At 36.3% G+C, this 16893-nt stretch overlaps 1 protein-coding gene across 1 annotated transcript in view; it reads right to left on the bottom strand.

Moving 5' to 3' along the window:
* The window catches only part of DOK6 (docking protein 6), a 233861-nt gene that overhangs the window by 83934 nt on the left and 133034 nt on the right, over positions 1 to 16893 (bottom strand). Inside the window, exon 5 of the mRNA XM_079783340.1 lies at positions 8768 to 8957. Coding sequence (XP_079639466.1) covers positions 8768 to 8957 — 190 coding nt within the window. The remainder of the gene's footprint in view (positions 1 to 8767; positions 8958 to 16893) is intronic.

The following is a 16893-nucleotide window of genomic DNA, read 5'->3' as shown; positions in this document are numbered from 1 at the left end:
ATGAGATGGCATCCCTTGCTTTCTTTCTGTCGCCCTGGAGATCCCTTTAGTGTTGCTCAGGGGAGAGGTGGATCACAGACCAGGTGTGTGAACTCCCTTCTCCACAGTGGGGTGCACTGTTGAGTTTATAACTTCTTTTTATCACTTTGCTCAGAGCACTGATTAAGTTTAGGGCCAAGATCAGCAGTTTAATTTCCATGTGATCCAGGCATCAATGTTTCATGGTGAGGTACCATGCCTCCAGTGCAGGCCACCACATTGGGAGTGAGTTTTATTAAAAGTTCCATTTGGAAAGGAAAGGGTGAGCAATAGGTAGATATGCTTTTACAAATCCAGGACCCACATTGGGAAAATACCTTAATAGATATAAGAGTGAGCAGGTACAGATCCAGGTTTTTGAAGGGCCCAAAGTTTATACAGTTCTGGAGGCTTTCACTTTAATAAGAATAGAAAAATATTTCACTTGTGCCCAATGATAAAAATATTGATCACACATGTTCAATATTGAGATTGTAAGGGACCCTTTTATTAGAGAGGGGTCCTGAGGCTGGTAGCTCATTAGCATCTCAGTAAATCTGCCTGTAGATGAATATGATACTTGTGCCAAAATAATTGCATCCAATAGCTCTGGAGCTCTGAAAAACACAAAAAATAAGTACACAAAATGACCGTGCCTTAAAAGATATTTAGGTAGAGGAAAAACAGAAATAAAAATATACAAAAAATGTAGAGAATAAAGCTAAAACATTTGCACAGGGTCTACTGTGGCTACTATTTAAAAAAAAAATCCTCATCTGAGGATTTGTTTATTGATTTGAGAGAGAGGGCTGGAGAGAGAGAGAGAGAGAGAGAGAGAGAGAGAGAGAGAGAGAAACATCAAGGTGTAAGAGGAACAGTAATCAGCTGCCTCCTGTATGCGCCCTGACTGGGGTTGTAACCTGCAACCTAAGTAGGCCCTGACAGGGAATTAAAACCAAAACTTTTGATGTATGGGATGGCACTCCAACTGAGCTACTTGGCCAGGACTACTATGGGCCACTATATACTAAACACCTTACCCTATGTCTGGAGCTTTCATAATAATACAAAAGTAAATATTATACCCTCTTTCTTAAAGACAAATACCAAAGTAAAGAGTAGTCCCCCCTTATCCATGTAGAATATGTTCCAAGATCCCCAGTGGATGCCTGAAACCGCAGATAGTACTGAATCCTACAAATACTTTTTCCCCCCATATCATATTCCTATGTAAAGGAATTACACATAGAGAGTAACAGCAATAACTAAGAATGAAATAGAATAATTAGAAAAAGATTGTATTAAAAATACTACATGCCCCATTGGCTTCCCATTCCATTGAAAGTAAAATCCCAAATCTTTCAGCTAACCCAAAAGATGCTACTTAGCCTGGCCCATAGCCCTTGTCTGATGTCATCTCCTAAAACTCCCTCACTCATTCTGCTCTGGCCACACTTTCTGTTCCTTAAATATGCAAGTGTGACACTGTTCCTGGTCAGGCTTTCAGACATGACACTCCCTTGGCCAATAATGTTATTTCTCAATTACATGCCTACAGACCTTCTTCCTCAATTCCTTTGGGTATCTATTGGAATATTTCCGTATATAAGAGGCTTCTTTGACCACCTTATCAAATAGCACTCTCCCACAGCACAACCATCCCATTAATATGCCTTTTCTTCCATAATACTCATCAACATGTAACATATTATGCATCTTTATACTAATTCATTTATCTTATAAATAACTTATAAGTATCATGAAGTTATCCCAACCACCCAGGACATGCCTGGCATATATTATAAACTCCATAACTGTCATATTCTGTCAAATATAAAGCACCCAAGTTTATAAGACCCATCTTCATTTTATATATCACTATAGGAAAAATGTGCCAATTATATTATCATACAAAGCTTTTTTATCACTTACAATTTTTGTATATGTTGAAAGACTCAGGCTCACTTGTCATGGATGATAGTATATTACTATTAATCATGTAGAAAAATATAAATAAAATAAGTTAGGGAAGGAATGGCTTTCACACATACAGAGTCCAACTCTTATGAATCAACCTAGAGTTATCAATGCCTTTTGTTTCCCTTTTTTCACAAAAGATCATTTCACTTGCCACTGGGAGAGGTAGTGCTACAGATTTCTTCATTAAAAGAGCATGCTGATTTCGATTGATCTCTTATCTCCCCCACCTCTCCCTAACCTTCCCCTTGTAATTTGACAGTCTGTTTGATGCTTTACTGTCTCTGTATCTATCTTTTTGTTCAAGTTTATAATGTTCTTTATTATCCATAAATGAGTGAGATCATGTGGTATTTTTCTTTCATTGACTGACTTATTTCACTTAACATAATGTTCTCCAATTCCTCCCAGGTTGCTGCAAATGATGAGAATTCCTTCTTTTTTATGGCAGCATAGTATTCCATTGTGTAGATGTACCACAGTTTTCTGATCCAGTCATCTGCTGACGGGCACCTAGGCTGTTTCCAAATCTTAGCTATGGTGAATTGCGCTGCTATGAACATAGGGGTGCATATATCCTTTCTAATTGGTGTTTCTAGTTTCTTCGGATATATTCCCAGGAGTGGGATTACTGGGTCAAATGGGAGTTCCATTTTCAGTTTTTTGAGGAAACTCCATACTGTTCTCCACAGTGGCTGCAAAACTCTGGGGGGTGGGGGCATATATGGGAGTGGGGTGTGGGGAGGGCAATGGTAAGATATGTACACATATAATACCTTAATAAAAAAATTGAAAAAAAAAAAAAAAAGAGCATGCTGATTTCGACTTTCAGGTTTTCTTCTAAAGCACTGACATATCTTCTATAAGTTCTATGCTGGTTGGCGCACACTTTATCTACCAGAAGGTGTTTATAGTGAGTTTTTAGACAGCACCCAGGATTCACATTCCTTTTTTCAAATGGTTCTAAAAGATTTCTTGACCAAGACATTAAAGAGTTATAATTAACCCTTTGCACTCGCTTGCTTTTTTTCTCGAGCTGCTACCGATGCTATCCGTGTCGAGTCACACTCGACATCCGAGTGCAAAAGGTTAAACTGAAATATAATTAAACTCAAGAAGGGAAGCACAAACATTCCACTAACATCAATGGAAGTGAGAAAAACATAAGCATCTATGACCAAGGTCGGGTGCATGCAGGCAATTATGACTAATCACTATCACCTCCTGGCAGCAACCAGTGAATGATGCCGTTCAAGAGAAGGTCTTCAGAAATGTGAAAATATGTGTATCTTTTGAAAAAAATCAATCAACAGTTAATAAATGAATGGTTCAACTGTTCTAATAAAGCCATATAAGAGTAGCCTCCTGTAAGCTGTCTCATTGGTGTAGGTGACAACCTGCCACCACTCCAAGGAGGAGATCAAACCAGAACTTCACATCTTTCTCCATTGATTTTTATCTCTTTGATTCTGGCAATCATTCCTTGATTTAATGACTATTACTAAAGTTTAGAAACTTTCTGAAGGAGAATAAAAAAAACCTAAAAGGAAGGCCAAACTGTCATTGGGATCCCTAGAGACCAATTAATGAAAAGCAATTCACACTAAAGTATGTGTGGATTCAATAAAAATGTATTGAACTTTAAAGTTAATGGAGCAAAAATTAAGATCAGAGTCTCCATTTCTTGATAAGAACAGTTTCCTAAGTCATTTAATTAATGTTTTATCCTAGGGGAAAAAATTAGTCCCAGTATTATAGTAGCAAGAGATTTACCAAATTAGACACAGGAAAAAAAGGCATGAAGATCCTAAAAGGCTTTGTCTTAGCATTACTCTTTTGGAATTACAGAAAAAAATGTATTTTGATATATCTAATTTTTTTACTTCCTAGGGCATGCAGTAAATATGAACAAATGGCTAAAAATTGCTACCAAATCATATACCTGTGCAAAGAGCTTTGCTTCTATAAATCAAGCATGGAAAACCCTTCTGCTCTTGGCTTCGTTTAGCCAGAGTGAGATAGTCTGGAATTTATAAAAATAGATGCACAAAAATTGGTCAACATCCCAATTATTAATGGGAAAAGAACACCCAAAATCAGGGATGGAAAAAATACAAGTGAACAATATACTCAAGAACAAGCCTCTAATCATAAATAGAAACAAACAACAATAAAAAAATAACACAATATCAAATTCCTCTACCAAAACAGAAATATCTTAAGTCAACATTTTAATACTTGTGGCTACGGGGTCAAGAAGAGCACTGTCTTTGCACCAGTAGGGGGCGTATGAATTGATATCAGTTTCCTTGAAAGCAATTTGCTATATTGTGAAGAACCTGGAAAATGTTCACTTCCTTTTACCCAGTGATTCTTCATTAAAAAGGTTCGGCTAAGAAAATAATCAGAGATTTGTACATTTTTACAGATGGTCAGTGTGGCTTTATCTATGATAATTAATTCTGGAAACATCTTAATGTCAGTATGTTCAAATACCATACAGCTTTAGAGACTTGATTTTAAAGGGCTCAGAGATTACTTTTCAATGTAATATTAAGTGAAATTATAGTATATCTTTATTACCATACACAGATGACTTAAAGAACAGAAATTTATTTTCTCATAGTTCTGGAGACTATAAGTCCAAGATCAAGATGCCAGGTTAGTTGGTTTCTGGTGTGGACTCTCTTCCTGGCTGGTAGATGACCACCTTCCCCTGTGTCCTCATGTGGCAGGATAAAGAGAAAACCAGCTTTCTGGTGTCTCTTCTTATAAGGGCATTAATCCCATCATGAGGGTCCAAACCTCATGACCTAATTTATTGAATTCTTTTCCAAGAGTTCCATCACCAAATACCATCATATTGGAGGTGAGAGTGTCAACATATGAATTTTAGGGGCAGACATAATTTAGTACCTAGCAGTGAGATAAGAACAAAGTTTATTTTTCTACCTTGTGGGTATCTAGTCATTCCAGCACCACATTGAATATCCTCAGCATATTATTGAAAAATAAAAGGCTATATATACAGGTGTCTATTTTTGAACTCTTCATTCTTTTCAATTGACTGCTAGCTATACCCTTATGTTATTACCACAGTGTCTGGATTATTTTAGCTTCCTAGCAAGTTTTAAAATAGGTAGTGGAAATCCATCAGATATGTTCTTTTCCAGATTGTTTTAGCTATTCTAGGTCTTTTGCAATTTTATATACATTTTAAACAACTTGTCATTTACCTCAGAAAAGTTAATTGAAATTTTTATTGTGATTATATTGTCTATAAATTGATTTAGAGAGGATTTTCATCTTAATATAGAGTCTTTGAATTAATGAATGAGGTACATGTCTCCATTATTTTTGTATTCTTTAATTTCTCTCAGTTATATTTTAGCTTTCAATGTACAGCTCTTTAACATATTTTGTTAAATCAACCTCTATGTATATTTCATATCTTGATGACAGTATAAGAGGCATATTCAAACATTTCCCTTCCAATTATTCATAGATTACATATACAATAAAATTGATTTTTGTATATTGATCTTATATGCTGAAACCTTGCTAAATTTACTTCTAAATTCTAGTAGCTTTTTGTTAAGATTCCTTTAGATTTTTCCCCTTACTATTTTAAGGGTAAAGAAGTTTGACTTCTCCACAGGTAATAATATTGGAGTGTAAACTCATTCCAGACTTAAGCATGGTAAATTATAGAGTTCTTGTGTATCTGCTGCTTCTTCAATGAAAGAGGCACCTAGTAACCCATAAATTTTGCTCAAGCACCAGGTAGTATAATGACAGCCACTCAGTCTTCCCCTTGTCTGTACCGCAATGTCTTGTTGCACCTTGTCCCATTTTCTCTTGGTCTCAAATTTCTGACTCAAGATGGGTAACATGAACTTCCCATTCTAGACATTGAGTTTATAATGATCTCTCCAGCATTTGCATGCAAGCTTCTCCCAAGCTTTTTCCTTGGTTTCCCATGTTTTTGGCTAAGGCTATATCTTAGCAGAGTTCTTTAGGAAGAGAACTCTTCAGACCTAAGTAGAAGCTTCATTCAGAAATTAGAAAGCGGCAAATTATGTAATTCATGATAAAGAGTAGGAGTAATCAAGTCTGGCCTGTGTAGCTCAGTGGTTGAGCATCGACCTATGAACCAGGAGGTCACAATTCCATTCCTGGTCATGGCACATACCTGGGTTGCAGTCTTGACCCCTAGTAGGGGGTGTGCAGGAGGCAGCTGATCAATGCTTCTCTCTCATCACTGATGTTTCTATTTCTCTCTCTCCCTATCTCTTTCTCTCTGAAATCACTAAAATTATGTTTTTTAAAGAGTAGGAGTAATCAAGATTCTCCAGTGCCCACTATGTGACTATATGTGATGTATGCTTCTTTATATTCACTAACTCACTCTTCCCACACACATCTATGAAGTAGAGATTATAATTCTCCTCTACAAAGACGAAAACTGGAGGCCAGAAAGGTCAAATGGAGCAAGCTAAATTATTAATAGTGACAGAGCTGTGATCTAAATCTAGTTTTCCTTGATTCCAAGGGCACATAGGAGTGTACATGTCAACATACTTAATAGACATTAAGATATTTGTTCTTTAAGTATATGTGACATACAACAACAAAACAACAAAGAAAAATTACTGCTAAACCAAAAAACAAACAAAAATGAAAACCAAACCAGAGAAAGTTGAGGATTATGGGCCTTATCTATTTTGATATATTTATATCTTTTCATGTACCTTAACATTATTAAAAATCATCAAAATCATAGAAAACCAATTAATATTGAATGTTAGAAAAGCCAAAATGCACATCAAATAATTTGATGTTTTGGTTGAGAACATCAATTTTGAAACCTGGGGTGAGCCAGTGAAGAAAAAACTAATGTAGACAGGTACAAATGCAGTGAAAATACAGGGTAACCACTATAAAAGCAAAAATAACTACTTGTTTTTTAAAATCCTGAGACACCTACTGAAATGAGGAAACAAAGTATTTCAATTGCTCTACATAAAAATAGGAAAATAGGAGTACCCAGGGAAAAGATGCAGGCAAGGGGACCCTGGGGGTATATTGCTAAATGATGAAAAATAAAGCAATCTCTTTTTATATGTACATCCATTAACTTTTGAGGCCAGCAAAATAATGTATCATAAATTTTATGTCAGACAATCTCCAACCTGTAATCCCTTTTTCATAACTATATGATTTTTTAAAAATAGTGTACATGTAGAAAAATATTCATTTTCTTATGAGGATTTTTATTTCCTAATAAGTATCTAAAATGTGATTATGGTTACACTGCCAGTATCTAGGCAGACAGTTGAGTGAACTCACAGCCGCTAAGTAAACACAAGATTGGAGGCTTTTCAAGAAATCAATGTGCTCCAGACTTTAATAATACCTTCGTGCAAAAGGTGCAAAAGGGCTCCAGACTCGTAAAATTACTTCTGCTCAGTTTTTTTCCCCTTGAAAAATTTAAAAGACATCTGGCTTACCCTAGATGGATATTAGTAGAATCTGACCTTGAGTAAGTACTTAACAGTTTTGTAAGAAGAAACTTATGTAATTAAAATTGTTATATCAAGTGCAACAAAACTTCACTGTAATTACCTTATAATACCATAAATTCATTTTCAGAATGTGATGAACCACATCTCCAGGGTGAGGTCTGGTACATTAAAAGTCTCTCAAATACAGTCCAAAACCTAGGTCTTGTCTTGGATGCATGATAACAACATCACAAAGGGGTCATAACATAAACACATTGATTTAGTTGGTTGAAACTCATGTCTAAACCTTGTCTGTGGATAAATGATTGGGAAATAAGCATTCACTTCTGACATTTATGGATTCCAACTACAGGCTGTTCCCGGGTTACGTTGGAGATCCGTTCCTATGATTTTCGCTGTAAGTCGGAACCCACCTACATAAGCACCTACGTCACCTCGCATGGAGCACATACACAGCAGTAATGAAGTGAAACAGTAAAAGAAATTTAAAAGAAAGATAACAATTCCTGACCTTTACTTGTGGTAAATAAATAATAAAAAACATAAAGCACATATGTACATACGTTGAAATGATGGAACTTTTTTTTTAAATAAATAAATGGGAGATGGCAATGTAATCACGAAACGACATAAGTCGAGTCCTACGTAACCCAAGGACTGCCTGTATATGCCTTGATATACTAAGTTTAAAGTCTGAGTTACCCATTTCATAAATTATGGATTTGCCAACATGTGTTCAGTCATTCTGAATTAATATTTATACTTAACTAATGTTATTAACATAAACACCTTGATAAATAAATATTCATTAACTTATTTTAAACCTAAAAATATTTAAAATATTTTATATAAAACTTCTTTCAAAATTGTTTGCTTATAAAGCACTCAGAAAATAATGCCAGCAAGGACATGCTGAATTTTATGCAAATTCTATTGTACTAAAAATATAGTAGGATGCAATATGTTATTGTAATAATATTGCAAACTATATTGTATTATTAATACAATTATGCAACTAGTTTGATGCCAACCTAAGAGACTGAAATAATTTTGAGTAGGGTAATTAACCTGACCATAAAATTAACACAATTTTATTCTATTATAAACAAGAATCTGGAGAAATTATGTATTTGGTGAATTCTAACCTTTATAAAAACAGTGGTCAGTCTGGACACTGTTAGATTGAACCTTTCCTTCAGGAGTTTACCTGTCACCTCCTATGCTTGGTTGCTGCCCTTAGAGCTTACCTTCCTGACTCAAAGGTGAACCATGTGGAGTCCCGCCCGTATCTCCTCAGGCTGCTGAGAGGCCACATCACCAGTTTGACCTTGGCATTGTGGATATCCCAGAGATAGATATTCTCATGAGTGATCTGCATTGTGCATTCGCCGTAAATATCCAGATTTGGTGTAGGCATCAGATACACATTGAACCGCTCTGCAAAGAAACAAAGAATGGAGAAAGGAGGCATGACTGTAGCTGCACTGGATTGATTTGTCTACCTGCCTACAGCCCTCAGAAAGTGGTCTTGTGTCCCTGGGGACATCCATATACACTGCAAAACACTACCTTCTTCCATACGGTGTATGAAAAGAGGAGTTCAAGTATTCTTAATCATCAATTAGCTCACTCATCCTACAACTTTTTGTTGCATGCATTCTCTATGGTGGGGATTAAATGGTTAAATTGTATGGTGGAGAAATGAGGGTAAAAAGCTAAGTGGATTTCAGCCCAATTGCTGCTTCCTGTCTGCTGCTTCACGCACCCTAAGTGGATATCATACACACAATTCCTGAGAGGAGTGTCTTATTTAATTTAAGCAAGAATGTACTCATTTTTACCTTTGTGTCATGAAGTATTCAATGCACGCTCAGACTGACTGTCAAAACACATTGTATTCACTGTCAATTTCAGCCTATGATAATTGCAGGTATTCATTACTGCCTTTTGCAGGACTTCATAATGTGGTTTTTGGTATGCAAAAATAAAAATACACAATTGCTTTTATTTCTGGATATTTTATACTTGAAAATCTGATTATTGGGCAATAATTCCAAATCTAGTTTTATAACTTTTTGTGCATCTTAAAGGCTTCCACAAAATTCTGCAGCCTCTAATCCCCAGTTAAATGCATTATATGCACTTAATTTTGGAAAATAAGTTTAGTTTGTAAGTTCCAGGAAGTAAAGACCTTAGGATGACCTATAAAGTGTCTTGTAAAATATCCCTAGTTCCTAGTCTTAGTTTAAAGTAAGTGATCAATAAATATTGGTTAACTATGGGTAAAATAAATATTGCCATAATAAATATGGTTTGCAAGAATTGAGGAATTATAAACAAATAATGAGTCATGATAACAAAAATTGTAAGAATTACTGGCAGATAAATCCTTGTGAGTTTAAATTTAATTATGAATAGTGCATTAAAGGCAGTGCTGTTGAATTAATTATTTTGAAAGGGATAATGGTGCAGCTGCAGTTGGAAGAGGATTGATATGTTTAGGAATGTGCTATCATCCATCAGAATGCCTCGATTTAAACACTGACTGCTTGTACTGAGCTGGCATTGTCTGTATAATAGAAAGAATCTTTTCTGTGGCAGGTACTTTGCAGAACAACGATTTGTTGATGCAAAAAAAAGAAAGACAGTAAAATCGAATTCTAAATAGGTTAAATTTAATTTAAGCATGACAACTTGAAATTTAGTAACCATATGAACAATAGTTATAATCAAGTGTCTAGATATTTTTGACTAAAATAATCTAATGATTCATTTTTTTACTTAGATTTTTGATCTATAAAACTAATATGTATATGATTTCACATTCATTTCCTAAAGACAAATTAAGATAAATTCTATAGATGATAAATGAATAGCATTGCCCTATTAATTATATGCAATAAAAAGCACACACACACACACACATATACACATATATTTATGAAATATATATTCTAAATTCAAAATTTCTTGTGTGAAACCAAGTAAGTTATGAACATTTAGCATTAAAAACATCACCCACATTCCTACCACAACTCCCACACCAATGGGGTTGACAAGTAGTATACCAAAGGAGCATGATCTCATATGAGTATAAATGAAAGTTGGACCAAACAGAGTGACTCAGGAATATAGAAAATGCCTGAACGGCAGTCTTCTTTTCTTTGGTCAAGACCCTTTGGATGAAGTTCAGCTTTTACATTTGGAACTAATGATACATCAGTGGCATTTGTTGTGGACAGGGAAAATATTTTTATAAAAGTAGAAAGTAAAACATTCCTCTAAATTCCTTTCTTTCCATCAATTCCAGAGTCTGAGGATAGCAACCGAAGAATCACGGCCAAAAAGTCAAGAAATAACACTTCTTTCAAAATACTTAAATTAATGAACATCATTAACCAATTTTACTATTGCTTAGGGCCCTAAGGGCCACATTGACCCTTGATATTCACACCCACAGTTTGATATTCACACCCACAGTTTGATATTTAAAAAAAAAAAGATATAAAAAATAATTGTGACATTGAATGACCTTCAGGTAGATGCAACATGAAACATCAGAGGACTCAGGAGAACCATATTTTCCCTGAAATGTCTGTGTGCTCTAATGTTAGCAGATAAATCCAGCGATGATGAAGACAGAGAGTCCAATCATCACAGTGAACATGGGGAAAAGCTGGAGAATAATAAATAAGTGAATTTAATAAGATTCACCTACTATAGGGCTCTAGAACTTTACATGTAAATACAAAGTGATTGAGTAACTTGCCCCAAGGAGTCCTTCCAGAGCCAGCTCCAGGCAACATAGTGTAGGTGAAAGGTACCTGTGGTGGCCCTTCCCCCCTTGCCTGCCTTCAAATTTCTCAGTCTTCACACACTTTGTTACCTAGCAACTCAAGTTAACCCCTTCTTGATAACCCCTCTTTTAATGTTATTTCTTGCATCTTATGAAAAATTTATCCTAAAGTATTTTATTTCCAATTTTTAAATATTCAAATCCATCCTCCCCTAATTTCCAAGAATTAGAGATTAAATTAAAAACTAGACTAATGTAATCCAGCAGAAAACTAGGCACATAAAGATGAGAGCAGCGCATCAATTATCTAGTAAATTATACTCTTTCCTATTCCATTATCATGGGAGGAAGGTTTCTGCACTTGCTGTGAATAATTTACTTGATGTCCTTACTAACATAAAACAGGCTGTTGCTCAAATTCGTTATGGTTTCCATTGGAAAGACCATTTCACTATGACAAAGTTAAAATTGGCTCCACTAAAAAGACTTTTTTAAAAAATTCTTTATTGTTGAAAGTATTACGTATATCTTCTTTTTCCCCCCATTAACCTCTCCCCAGCCACTCCCCCTACCCCCAGCAAACGTCCCCATCCCACTACTGTCTGTGTCCTTTGGTTATGCTTATATGCGTGCATACAAGTCCTTTGGTTGATCTCTTATCCACCCCCTCACCCCCATCCTCCCCTGCCTTCCCTCTGAGGCTTGATGGTCTGTTTGATGCTTCTATGACTCTGTATCTATTTTTTGTTCATCAGTTTATGTTGTTCATTATACTCCACAAATGAGTGAGATCATGTGGTATTTATATTTCTCCGACTGGCTTATTTTGCTTAGCATAATGCTCTCCAGGTCCATCCATGCTGTTGCAAAAGGTTAAGAATTCCTTTTTTTTTTATAGCAGCATAGTATTCCATTTTGTAGATGTACCATAGTTTTCTAATCCACTCACCTGTTGATGGGCCCTTAGGCTGTTTCCAAATCTTAGCTATTGTAAATTGTGCTGCTATGAACATAGGGGTGAATACATCCTTTCTGATTGGTGTTTCTGCTTTCTTGGGATATATTCCTAGAAGTGGGATTACTGGGTCAAATGGGAGTTCCATTTTTAATTTTTTTAGGAAACTCCATACTGTCTTCCACAGAGGTTGCACCAGTCTGCATTCCCACCAACAGTGCTGAGGGTTCCTTTTTCTCCTCATCTTCTCCAGCACTGGTCGTTTGTTGATTTGTTGATGATAGCCATTCTGACAGGTGTGAGATGGTACCTCATTTTTGTTTTGATTTGCATCTCTTGGATGATTAGTGACTTTGAGCATGTTTTCATATGTCTCTTGGCCTTCTGTACATCTACTTTCAGAAAGTGTCTATTTAAGGTCCTTTGCCCATTTTTTGATTGGGTTGTTTATCTTCCTTTTGTTAACTTGTATGAGTTCCCTATACATTTTGGAGATTAAACCCTTATCAGATGTCACATTGGCAAATATGTTCTCCCATGCAGTGGGTTCTCTTGTTTTGTTGATGTGTTTCTTTTGTTGTGCAGAGTCCCATTTGTTTATTTTTCTCCTTAGTTTCCATTTTCCTAAGAGATGTACCAGTAAAGATACATATTACTATGACATATGTCTGATCTTTTGCTGCCTATGGATTCTTCTAATATTTTTATGGTTTTCCTAAAATGACTTTTTAAAATGTTTACCTCTGTGAAATAATTTTATCAGGCAGGTGTTTTAAACATCTCTCTAATCATGTCACTTTCATAGTTATGAACCTACATTTGGTTTTTATTGCCTAGAGCACTGGTTTTCAGGCTTTTGTGGGCATCAAAATGACCTAAAGGGCCTGTTTAAACATAGATGGCTGGGTGTCCTTATGAGAAAATATAATTTTATTTTAAATGGCCCAAAATAGTAACAAGGTAGGATATTTCTTAAACTAATATCCCACAAAGAATGTAGTTGAATTTGCAGTTACGTCTGCAAGGGCATTTTTACAGGAGGGCTGGATTGAGAAGTCCAATGGAACAGACTGAGCCTCAAAAGGCTGGGACACAGGGTTACAGTCACAACTCCAAGAACAGTCTCGAGGGAGCTACCAAACAAGGTTTAGTTAAGTTGAATTGGACAAGGCCTGGCGAGAAAGGGTCACTGTGCTCAGGAGAAATGGTCCAGGAAAAGGAACAGTGAAACCCCAGCCTATGTGTGTGGGAGACCGAATGGGTCATCAGCCCTGAGAAGGACCAAACCTGCCTTTCTCGGTCACTGGCATTTTAAATAGATCAAGTTTTGGGCAGGAACTGATCCATGTACAGCGATGAGCTTGCCTGGCAGGTGGAGGTAAGTGGGACAAGTCCTTCCTGCTGCAGCAAGAAGCAGAGGATCAGAGATGGGGTTTCTGACATGAAGCAAAACCACCTCTAGTGAGTAGAAATAAACGGAAGACAAAGGGACGATGAGCTCTTCAGCCAGTTTCTTGATATTGGAGTCACAGTTTCTTATCAGTATTGAATGTTGCAATCACCAACCTGGTTTACTGCTTCATTTATTTAGATCTCTTTTAATTTCAGTAATATTGAGTTTTCAGTGTAGAGATAGGGTTATATACTTTGCCAAGTTTATCTTTGAGTATGTGATTTTGGATGATTTTATAAATGATATTTTTTTATATTTCACTTTGCAAATGTTTATTGTTTATTGCTAATATGTATGTAAATAGCTTAGCCCTGGCCGGTTTGGCTCAGTGGATGGAGCATCAGCCTGCAGACTGAAAGGTCCCAGGTTCGATTCTGGTCAAGGGCATGTACCTTGGTTGCGGGCACATCCCCAGTAGGAGGTGTGCAGGAGGCAGCTGATCGATGTTTCTCTCTCATCAATATTTCTAACTCTCTATCCCTCTCCCTTCCTCTCTGTAAAAAAATCAATAAAATATATTTAAAAAATAGTATATAGCTTATAATATATAACACATAATATATACATTTTTACATATTAACTTTTTATTCTGCAACATCCCTGAATTTACTTAGTCATAGTTGCTTCCTTATAAATTCCTTTGGGTATTCCAGGTACACAAACCTAGCTTATTATTATCATTTTTTAACCACTTTTTATGATTTTTTTCTTGTAATATTACACAAATTAGGACCGTAAGTAGAATACTGAATACAGGTGGTGAAAGAGGATGTCTGCTTATTTATAATCATATGAAGGTAGCAGTGTATTTTACCTTCAAGAATGATAATTTTTGAAGGTTTTTCATTGATGTCTTTCATCAGTTTGAGAAAGTCTTCTTCTATTCCTAGGTTTAGAAAGTTATTTTCATAACTGCATATTGTATTTTAAAAACTGGGTGGCTTAAAACAACATAAATTTAGTGTCTGGTGGTTCTAGAGCCAGAAGTCTGACCTCGAGGTGTCAGCAGGGCTGTGTTCTCTATGAGGCTCCAGAGGGAGAATCCTTCCTGGTCCCTTCTAGCTTCTGTGTTTGCCAGCAACCCACGTCCTGTAGATGCCTCACTCCCTTCACACGGCCATGTTCTCTCCATGTGTCTTCAGATCATCTTTCCTCTCTGCATGTCTGTTTCTGCCTCCAAATTTCCCCTCTTTATTAAGGACACAGTGAATGTCATATTGGATTAGGGCTCATTCTAATGGCCACATTTAAACTTGATTATCTCTGTAAAGACCATATTCCCAATCAGGTCACATTCTGAGGTCACTGTAGGCTATCGTAAGTACTACTAAAAGATGTGAAGATCCTGGAAGTTGTACAAATTTAAAGTTTAAAATGTATACTTAATGTACACTTTCTTGTGGCATTGCTATCCAACGTCTAAGAATAAGTCTGTGTGTGTGTGCTTGTGTTTGCTTACTTTTCCCCGTACCGTGTGAGATTCAGAGTCAATACATAGGCAGCTGGAAGCATTAGATAAAGATGATTCTAGCAAAGATTTTAATCGATAACTTTTATCTCAGCAACACAAATTACACCTTTAAAAATTATTTGCACAAAGCTTCATTCTTAGCTAGTCTCAGAATAAATAAGATCAAGCTGTCTGAAGAGTCGGAAAAACAGTAGAAGAAAAGTAACAATTTTGAATGTCCAAAACATGTGGTGGTCAAGGCTGCACAGTGAGTGTTTCCTTGACGATAGGAGACCACACAATCACCACAAGCCACAATAATGTAATTTACTATTTCAATTCTGCACACGTGCACCTCACTGCTCAAGAGAAACCATAAATAAAATCCAAGCACATCCTATATAATAAAAGCCTAATATGCTAAGTGTCCGGTCATCCGTTCAACCATTCAAAGTATAATATGCTAATGAATACTAAGGCCGCTCAACTGCTTGCTATGATGTTCACTGACCACCAGGGGGCAGACCGGTAGGTTAGCTTGCTGCTGAGGTCCGGCCGATCAGGACTGAGTGAGACAGTCTGGACATGCCCTGGAGCCTTCTCACAGTCCCTCCCCACCAGGGGGCAGACGCAGTGAGCTGAGCAGTAAGGAGCAGCGAGCAGGTGGGTGGTAAGGAATGAGGGGTCCCAGACTGCAAGAGAGTGCAGACCGGGTTGAGGGACCCCCCTCCACAAATTTCATGCACTGGGCCTCTAGTCATTAATAAAATAGTAAAATAATATTTCTGATGAAGGGTAAATTCCATAATTTAATACTAAAATGCCTTAAGGAAAGAGGACCGAATCTGTAATGATAAATATTTCATAAAGGATTTATTCCAATTTGTACATATTAATGACTTCAAACATGTCTTAGGAAGTTAAGGATTTTGTTTATGGTCAGAGGTTTTATGCGTGAAGATGCTGGAATAGTGACTGGAAGGCATAAAGTAGAGCTTTATTATTTCAGGTCTTCTCTCACATATATTCAGGAATTATTTTTTTGATTTTTTTGTTTTTACTTATGCTTAAAAACACTTGTGATTTTTTAAAATTGAGCTAAGCAGGAGAGTTGGTTTTTATTTGATAAGACCTCACTTCACCATCATGACAGCCCCATGAGCAAGTATTAGTTCATCTTCACACTGAAATTAGGAAACTGAAATTAGGAGAGAATTACTTGTTTGTGGGAATAGCCTGCATTTATACTGTGGCCTGGAGATTACTCAGCAGGCTACATCTGCCTGTACTTTTTATAAATAGCTCTGGCATTGAATTTCTTGCTTGACCTAGCCTAAAAAAACATATTAAAAATTTCCCTTTATATGCTAGGCAAGTTATTTTGAAATTATTATCAAGTTAGATTTAAATATTACAGTAAACCAAAGGAGCACATTATCCATTTGGATGGAAACTATCTACAAACCCAATATTAAAATAAAAGCATACAATTCACAGTGAACAAGCGCACAATAATGCTTCCTCTCTCCTAGGCCTGACTTAGTGGCTTTCTTTGTATTTCTTTTATGTGGTACTTGACAAATGTTAACAGCCAGAGTTTGTTTTTTGTTTTCTTTTTTTCCCCTTAAACTGAGCAGCATACACCGGACAGTGTGATTATGGACTTTCTGCACTTAGCATGGCTCTCAGAAAACAGACCAGAGAGCTGAACTCCAAGAG

Source organism: Cnephaeus nilssonii (assembly GCF_951640355.1).
Source record: "Cnephaeus nilssonii genome assembly, chromosome: 11".
Taxonomy (NCBI): domain Eukaryota; kingdom Metazoa; phylum Chordata; class Mammalia; order Chiroptera; family Vespertilionidae; genus Cnephaeus; species Cnephaeus nilssonii.
The sequence above is the reverse complement of the archived record's forward strand: the minus strand, read 5'-3'. Positions and strand labels throughout refer to the sequence as shown.